The following is a 9,583-nucleotide window of genomic DNA, read 5'->3' as shown; positions in this document are numbered from 1 at the left end:
ACAGAGAAAGATGGTGTGATGTATTTGAAGGACCATAGATAGTATTATTGAAGTAAACATGGTAGACAAAGACAAATACACTATTTTCATAACAACTAAGGACCATAGATAGTATTATTGAAGTAGATATCGTAGACAAAGACAAATACACTATTTTGATAACAACTAAACAACGAATACACAATTTTATCAACACTAAACAAAGGACTAAATACCAACTCACATAAATCCTGGCCTACTAGAAACTCAGAAAGTTTTTATAAGAAAAAATCGGATCACATTGAGTCCATTATACGAAGTCTTATCTTAGATTGTAATAAATTATTTCTGCGACTCAAATCCGAAACTCAGGAAAGTTCGTTGAGATTCGAGACAAAATCGGATCATATTGCAATCACATCCTTAGTCTATTGTACGAAATCTTATCTTAGATTATAATAAATTATTTCTGCGCGTTCATCAAATCCGAGAATGCAATTTTTTTTTAATATTATAATACGCTACCGTTGCGGCTCTTAGATAATACATACAGAGAACGATGGTGTGATGTTTTTGAAGGACCATAGTTTATTGAAGTAGAGCAAAGACAAATACAATTTTGAAAACCATACTCACAGCTTTCTTGCTTGATAGAGCTCCAGCCTAGACTTGGCCTCCGGCAGCAGTTTCGTCTCAGCCTAGACTCTCGTCCTGAACCAAGTGCGATTGTTTGTATGCCCAAGAGAGCGTGTTGAGAACCTCGGCGTCCGCCAGCGCCTGGCTGTCGGGCACATGTTTAGCGATGTAACAGAGAAGAATCAGAGCTTCAAGCTGCGCCTGCTCGCCGAGGAAGACGAGCTGGACGAGGTGCTTTGCTCCGCCGGAGTCAATTATGGCCTGGGAATGGCTGACGTGCAGATAGTTCTCGGTGCACACGAACTTGGTCAGCGCCACCACCGCTTCTCTCATAACCGCCATTGGCTTGTCGTCCAGCAGGCGAACCAACGGGCCTATGATCCTCGTCTCCGTTGCTCGGAATGTCCGGGACAAGCAGCCCAGAGCTGTGACGCTAGCAATGAGTAGGTCGCTGAACTCCCCCTTGTCCACGATTTGGAGGAACTGCTCGATGACGGCCTTGGACGCCGGCGAATTCGGCTTGAACGCGGACCGTCGGAGATCGGCATTGTGCTCGGCCACGCGGGCTATTTCCATCAGCGCCATAGCGGAATTGTATCGAACATCTCCTGTGCCTTTCTCGAGGAGCACGGCGAAGCAGAGGAGGGCTCGGGATTCAGTAATGCTCTTGCAGATGTCGGCGTTGCCCTTGGTCAGTTGCCACAGGGCCTTGGCAGCCATGGTCTTCATGTAAGCCTTGGTGCTTGGATCCTCCATTTCCCTGGCTCGGTTGCCGGTGCCAGAGGCTGACAAAGAATGCTGCTGTGGTTTCCAGGGGAACGATGCGTTGCTGCTGCTCTGGCTATGGGCATCTTTGCCGATCTTGGCGGAGGCAACGGTAGATTGAACGACTGTGTGGAATTGATTGGTCTTCGATTGGCCTCTTTCGGGATGCCGGAGGGGGGCCATCTCCGGGCCGTCGACGAGGGTGGAAGGGGAGGTAGCAGCGACCTTATTGGCGAGCACGACGGAGTGGATGGGCAGGGTCTTGGAAGGCACGGAGTACTTACTGTGCTCTTCGACGGTCTCGAAGGCGAGATGGCCGACGAGGAGGCGAACGATGTTGTTCTGGAAGAAAACGTCCTGGCACTTGGGATTGTTGGCAGCGAGTTCGGCCACGGCCCAAGCGACGCCGGCCTGGACCTTCATCGGCCCGTCCTTGAGGACCTTGGCGAAGGCTAAGGGGGCACCAGCAGCGACGAGGCGGTCGACGCTCTCGGGATCGCGCCCGAGGAAGCGGAGGGCACACGCGGCGTTCTCCTGCCCCTCCTCCGTCTTGCCCTCCTTGAGGAGTCGGAGCAGCGGCGGTACCCCCTCCTCCTCGATGATGCGCTTGGCGAAGTGGTGGTTGTCGCGGGCGAGGGAGGCCAGGGAGGCAGCGGCCTCGGAGCGAGCATCCATGTGCCCCGTATGAAGCGTGGCGATGTTGCTCCAGATGAGGGTGAGGATGGGCTCGTTCTGGGCGATGGGGCAGAGGCCATAGAACATGCCGCCGCCGTCGTCATCGTCGGCGGGAGGGGCGGAGACGCGGATCAGCCAGGAGACGTCGGAGATCGAGTTGTCAATCTGGGTGGCGATCTTGGATACGGCGGCGGACGGAGTGATGGCGAAGAGGCGGTGGACGACGCCGCGCTTGCGCGACTTGGCGACGAGAGCGAGGGCCTTGCCCAGAACCTGCTCGGTGTCGTCCATGATGCGGCGCGCAGGCCGCTCGTAGAGCTCAGTGCGGGCGGCCTGGCGGAGGAGCGCGGCGAGCTTGTCCGCTCGCCCCTTCAGCTCGAAGAACTCCTGCTTGTTGGCCAGAGCATCGCCGGCCCATTTGCTCAGCTGGTCCGCCAGCTGGATCGGCTTCGCCAGCATCTGCTTCATCCCCTCCGCCATTTCCTCGCTCGATCTGCAGCTCCAAATCCCCTCGATCGATTCCGAGGGGAAGGCGGGGTTGCGAATTAGGGTTCTTCTTCTTCTTCTCCTCGCCTTCTCTTTTCCCCCTTTCTCCAGTCCAACTCCGGACGGAAGCGGAAGCGGAAGCGAAAATGAAGAGACTTGGTTGGGTCAACGTGGACTGGTCCACCCACCAATTGGTTGTCGGTCCCTCTCGTGGGCCCATGGCCATCGTCTGTTATAATTGACGGGTAGACTCTGAGGAACATTAAAGAAGTAACTCCGATAAATTTTAATAATGGGTTGGGAATCGAATTCTTCGATAAGTTGAACCGATCGAATCTGCGGAATATATTCCTTATGAAATCAAATCTCAATCAGAAAAAATTAATGGGATAATTAACTCATCAAAAATTCTAGAAAAGGAAAGTTAGTTTTTTTTTATATGCGGAATATATTAGCTTTACACAAAAGTTACAATGCTATGGTTCAAAAGGCGGTTCAAATCTCAATTAGAATATATTATATTTAAAAAAATTAAAAAGTTCATCATTCTGAATTTTAACGTTGGTCGGAATTAATGCGGTTAAATCGGCGTGGAACAGTCCATTCATCAAAAATTTATGATAGGTGGATCCATTATTTTTAATTTAAAAAAATGTTGTATTACTCAAAATGCATACTTCATTTTGATTAGAGAAAATTTTGCAAAAAAATTATATATCTCTTTGAAATCACGTAATATTTCTCTTTTAACATTTTAATTAATAAGAAATTATAATCCGAACAAAAAAAAAAACTCCAAAGTGCTTTATTTTTTTATTAAAAAAACTTAATCTCTTAATCCTCTTTCATTTCCATCTCGAATTTCCTCCATTGTCCCCTTCGTCTATGCTCAATGATGCAAAGAGACAAGGCAAGTCAACAACAATTTGAGATCAAGACTAAAGCTTTGGATTGATTCATGATGGGCTCTAAGAATTAGTAGTGTAATTTATAAATAAAAATTACAAGCTAATGTTTAAAGATAATATACCATCATACCATAGAGTTTCATATAACTATGAAACTAATTCTAATCTAGGAGTGGAGTTAAGATTGCAACGGAGGTCATCCCTAGTGTTGATCTTGATAAGATCAATATGACTAAGGCTTCTAAGAAGATTAGAACAGTCATTGGAAAGGTAACTAAGATTATATTAAATACCTAATAAACCTCAAGGAGCTCCAATAAATATTGAGTTCATAAGAGTGTAATCTCCCATACTAAAGGGCCATAAGTTGTATTAACTAAGGTTAGAAGAGTAATTAACCTGACCATGATAAAATTTGCATTTTAAGATATTTTCAAGGTATGAGATTTACTTTAAAAAATATATCTAAATCCTATAGAAGATTTTAGAGTGTGCCAAAAAAATTGAACCTTAAGTCAATAAAAAATGGCATATTTTATTATGATAGAGTCTTATAGTGTGCCAAAATTTAGAATTTGGCGCATTTGCGAAAGTAGATTTGGTTATGTCAAATTTTATATTTGATATAATATTAGATATAACACTTGGATATCTAGGTATTTTTATTAATTATATGTCATTTTTATTTATACTTAACATATTTTATGTGCCATTATAATTGACATGTCATCTCATACATATTTTGAATTTTACTATAATAATTTCTCTTAATGTTTAAATATTGTCATGATATTTGATTTGATATACATGTCATACATGCATCATTTAAATATATTGAATTTCTTTTAAAAGCTATGCATTTGATATATCATGCTCATTCACATGTATGAATTTAAATTTCTTATAATTAAAGATAATATGATAATATTTGACATTTTAAGTAGGATGATTAAATTAACACTTTGCATCTCATAAGAATTGTAACATAACTTGTGTATATATTAAGATAGACACAAATGTGATGTTAGGATAATAAACTGAACTCAATGTGTTGACTTGGTGCATCTAGATAAGCAAAGTACAATCAAATCATATGGATTTTACATGGATCAATCATGAGAAAAGCTAATTTATAAGTCATATACACTTAGCTCATATATCATGTTTGAAAAAACTTTGATAAATTTCATTTATTGATAGAAATCACTATTGATAGTATTGATATAAAGTTATAGTGAAATATTGAAAGTTTCAATGGTTTTCAATTGTATATCATTCTTTAAAAATAATAAATATTTTTTTAAAAAATTATTTTTTTATTGATAGTATTTGACATAAGTAATGTCTCCAAACTAATAAGAAATTTTAGAAGAGTGAACTCCAAACAAGTAAGTCCAGTAAGTTAAGCAGACTAAGTACTAGGCTTGTTTTGCATGTTGTTTGTATGAATTGTCTTGTAAGTTGGACTAGATGAAGACTTAGAAGATCAGAGCATGTCCGAAGAACGAACCGCGTCTAGGCAACCTAGATTGGTCTGAGCAATCGAAAACTCTAGAATTGATCTTGTTCATGTGATTTGGTTTTCGGATGAAGTTTGATTAAGTTTCAAGCGACTGGAAATTTCCAAATGGCTGAAAGTCGCGAAAGTTAACCTAATCCACAGTCGAAGAGGATTGAGCTTGCAGCTGAGTCAGTGAAAGTCCAGACCCAGAAGAGCTTTTAGGTGACCGGATAAGTGCCAATTGAGCTCTATAAAAGAGGAGTTGAGGCACCTGCTTTAGACATCAACTATAATCAATCTCTCTCATTCAATGCTCGAAAGTGCTCCAAGTTTTGCCCAAGTGATTTAGAAGCGACAAGAAGAGTGTTGGTGCATTTATGACTTCCAGAGGGTCTAGTAATGTATTTATATATTATTTGTTGCTTTTATTGTTATATTATTCATTTGTGTTTGTGTACTTGAGAATTTTATAAGAGATTTCTCCACTGCCACAAGGTGTCCATAAAGGAGAAAGAAAGTAGTGAATAATGTTTGTGCATAACTTTTGACATAACAATCCTATAGGTTATGAACCAAGTAAAAATTGTAGGATCTAAAGGTGCGCTAGAGGAAGGGGGTGAATATTGTGTGTAACTTTTTCACTTGTTTTCAAAAACTTATTTTATTTTTATCAAAGATAGCAACAGAAATGAAAGCAAACACACAAAAAATATACCTTTCTTTTTTTACTTGATTCATAGTCTCAGCTGGCTGTTAATTCAAGGCCTACGATCCTTGATAACTTTGATGGACAATTCACTAATATCCTCTTTTTAAAAGAGAAAGAGGTTCTCCTTTACAAAGAGTAAGGAATGGTAAGACGTTTATCATCCTTAGAAGATAAAGCACACAAGATGAAAAATAACTTTGGAAAAATAAGTATACCGACAATAAAAAATTTGGAGTAGAATATAGATGTCGGAGTAGCAGTTTGTTGCAATGACAACATTTTGGAGTAGGGCAAAGGTTGGAACACTTGGAAGTTGATGATGAAGCCTCGATTTTGACCTTCATTTATAGGATCTGATCGGTATATTGATTATCTTGGGATTCAAATCCCGATTCGCTTGATTGATGTACTGATCCCTTAGATCAATCTACCGATCTAACGATCCTTCGATCATCTGCCGCTATGTCAGCTTCCGAATATCTTTTTTTGCCATGTCAGTCAGTCAATAATTATCCTTTTCCACAATAACAAACAAGTCATTATCTTGTGTCATGTCAGATGCCACTTCACTGTTTAGTATACCAAACCAATTGATCAGTCTATTGATCCTGTTTGGTGTATCGATCCAACTAATTGATCTATCGATCATACAAAATCGATATTAGCACAATCCTTGCACGACATTGTTAGCACAATAATATGAATGCATGAGACAATCTCTCGATCGTCCGATCTCAACTTCGGAACTCGCATGAATCTCTTAATTATATTGGATCGATGCCTAAGGACATCCTCTAAGCAAGGACGCATCTTTACCCATTCTTCCTTTCGGAAAAATCACTTTACTTCAAGAGCTTACCTTGCTAAACCTTGGTCCTTCAAACCTTGTTTGACTTCCTGCTTAGTCTCAATCACTTATCCTCCAACCCTCATCCGACTTGATCTCTGATCCTCTCTGACCTTATCAAGTCCATCCCACATGGTGTCCTTGATCTGCTAAAACTTGCCTAACCTCTAGTAGGATTTTGCCTTGTCTAACCTCCAATTATGTCTTTTTCTTGTCTAACCTTCAACTAGGATTTTTCTGATTGTGCTACCTGCATACTTAGTCAACTTGTTAGATCAAAGTAAGTTTAACTTTAATCCTTTGTCATTATCAAAACTTAGGTTTGATTTTGATGCTCCATGCACCAACAAAAACTTAGTTTGTTCTTGTCTTATTTTATTTATTTATGATATCTACTATGTACTAATATGATAGATAAGAATGACACAAAAATGAAAAGAAGTGGATGCTATTCATCCCCCTCTAGTGTTGATTCGGTTCTACATTGTCAAGTGTGTATACAATTTAATAAGGTTGATGAAATTTAGATGGGTTGAGTTTAATGGGACTACACATTTGGTGGGAGAAGTTTATAAGGGTCAATGGGACCAAACATTGGGCAACAAAAGTTTAGATGTATCAATACGACCAAATATTTGACAGATGAAGTCTAAATGGATTAGTAGGATCATATATTTGGTAGGAGAAGTTCACATGAGTTGGCAAAACTAGGCATTTAGTAAGCGAAGTTCAAATGGGTCAATAAGATCCAACATTTGGCAATTAAGAAGTCCTAATAGGTCAAACAGATTATATATTAGACAAAACTTAACAAATTTAGAATAAGTTTTTTTGGATGAAGTTGAGAGTTGTAAGGGAGTGGCTCGTAATTAACTCTGGGACGAGCATAGCTATTGTACAACTAAGTGTTGACTTGACTTAAAAATCAACAATAATTTTGAAGTCAATGTCAATAGACAATCAACTAAAGTTCTCTTTTAGTCTACTAGTTGTGAGTTAGTTGCTTCGTAGGATTTACCTTGATTCAAAAGACACTATTGATCACTCACAATATATTTTTTGCTTTTTCTGACTAATTCACTTGTAATAGTAAAATCTCATATTCTGAGCAACTAGAAGAGTTTTTTAGTTGATCGTAATTTCGAGTGACCACCATATAGATCCGGGCGATTGGATAATAGCATAGAACTCGACAAGAGATGACAACGATAAGTTGATGAAATTATCCATCTTATTTGTGTCTCAACGACTATAAAGAATATCCAAGTGATTGAAACACACAACATGCAAAATGCTTCTTATATGATGAATAAGATACATGGAAGTTATTCCAAGCGACTAGAAAGGATTTTAAGTGACTGAAACACTTTTAGTCGCTTAAAAATGACACTTGGAGAATTGATAACAGATGAATAATGATTTATTAGATAATAATTCATTTGAGCCATAATAATTCTAGTCAACTGAAGCCACCGAATAAACATTTTATCTAGTCAACCGAAATATTAGAAAAACACTTATATAAAAGATTTTAAAGAGATATCACATCAATCAATCAATTAAGAAATCAATAATAATATCAATTCAACACACTCTAAACTTCGCTAAAGTCCTCTTTGTTCTCTCTATACAACAACGCAACAACTCAATATTGTAATTTTGTTAATTATTTTCGTAAGTTGTCCATATTATTATTAGCTTGCACATATTGATTCTATACCAAGTTATTAAATATATATTTTAGGAAAGAGAAAATCTAATGAATTTGCTACCTTAGCAACCCCTTTAGAGCCAATCTAATGAATTTTGACGAGAGATGATTCACTAATGAATCACTAGGCTACCAAGTAGAAGTTTGGGATTCATTGAACCACGTTAAATACACTATATCTCTTAATTTTTCTTTATTCTTATTATTATTCTTCACATTTATATTTATTCATATAAATTAAATTAATTAAAATGAACCATTAACTTTAATTTTCCTGCATATGCATACGTATTTTCAGTTTAAAAAAAATGCTATATTCAAATTTTATTATATATTTATTAAGTTTAACTATATTCAAATTTGTTTATATATTTATTGAGCTTGTTCAAATTTAGCTTGAGACAAATTTGAGTTTTTTTTTATCAAGCTCAACTAATAACTTTGCTATCCTTATAATTTTAAATTTATAAATTATTATATTTTTATATATTTAAATAAAAAAATTAAGAAATAAATTCATAATTAAATTTTATATAATTTAATTAAGAAATTTATTAAATTTTGTTAATGAATATTCATAAATCACTTATAAGTATTAAGTTTATTTATTTATTATATATATATATATATATATTATTGAATAAATATAAATAAAGTTTATGAAAGTTTAGTTCTTTTATGACTTATTTATGGAATTAGTTAAGTATTTAAGGATCGAATCTCAATCAATTCGAATAATATCTTTTTCATAGTGGTTAATTATATTTTTTTGATTTATCTCTTTCACATATAATTATAGGAACGATTGTGTGGGACCGTTATAATGATGGATTCCATCTTTTTAATGTCCCGTGACATAGATGAGTTAGTTACTACGAGATAGACTTATTGAATTGAAGTGGACAAAGATCAAATTTTAATAAAATCGAGGCAATACTTCTTTTGTAGTGATCAATTATAATTTCTTGATTTATTTTATATATGATTATAAAATCGATCGTGTGAAATCGTTGGGATGATAAATTTTATTTTTTTTACCGTTTGTGAAGTAAAAGTGATGCTAGAGATTGTCCAACAATAGTCTCCGGAGTATAGCTGAGTTGATTATGATAGAGCAGACTTACAAAAGAGGACAATTTGACATTTTCTCGATTTATCTTTTCACAGATGATCGTAAGATCGATTGTGTGAGACTACTAGACTAATGAATTTCACCTTCTATAAAAAATTGTCCAACAATAAATCAGATTCAGCCACGTGGCTAATTATCCGCCACGTTTCTGCACCCATCGGACCCCTCTCTCTCTCTCTCCACGTTCTATCAAAACGATCGTGGATGTCTCCACCCGGTAGCATCCATCCTGTG

At 37.4% G+C, this 9,583-nt stretch overlaps 1 protein-coding gene across 1 annotated transcript; it reads right to left on the bottom strand.

Moving 5' to 3' along the window:
• Nucleotides 1-672: 672 nt before the first annotated feature.
• LOC141821261 (uncharacterized) lies at nucleotides 673-2,621 on the bottom strand. Its single transcript, XM_074708666.1, has one exon. The coding sequence runs from the start codon at nucleotides 2,533-2,535 to the stop codon at nucleotides 673-675; it is 1,863 nt and encodes a 620-aa protein (XP_074564767.1). The 5' UTR covers nucleotides 2,536-2,621.
• Between the last annotated feature and the right edge of the window lie 6,962 nt (nucleotides 2,622-9,583).

This window comes from Curcuma longa, chromosome 2 (assembly GCF_044706935.1).
Source record: "Curcuma longa cultivar G26 ecotype Majalengka, Jawa Barat chromosome 2, ITB_CL_G26_1.1, whole genome shotgun sequence".
NCBI classification, from domain to species: Eukaryota; Viridiplantae; Streptophyta; class Magnoliopsida; order Zingiberales; family Zingiberaceae; genus Curcuma; species Curcuma longa.
Note: the sequence above shows the minus strand (reverse complement) of the source record. Positions and strands in the feature narration are given on the sequence as shown.

Excerpts from the sequence above, each read along its gene's own strand:
- LOC141821261 (XM_074708666.1), bottom strand. The coding sequence starts at position 2,535 with ATGGCGGAGGGGATGAAGCAGATGCTGGCGAAGCCGATCCAGCTGGCG.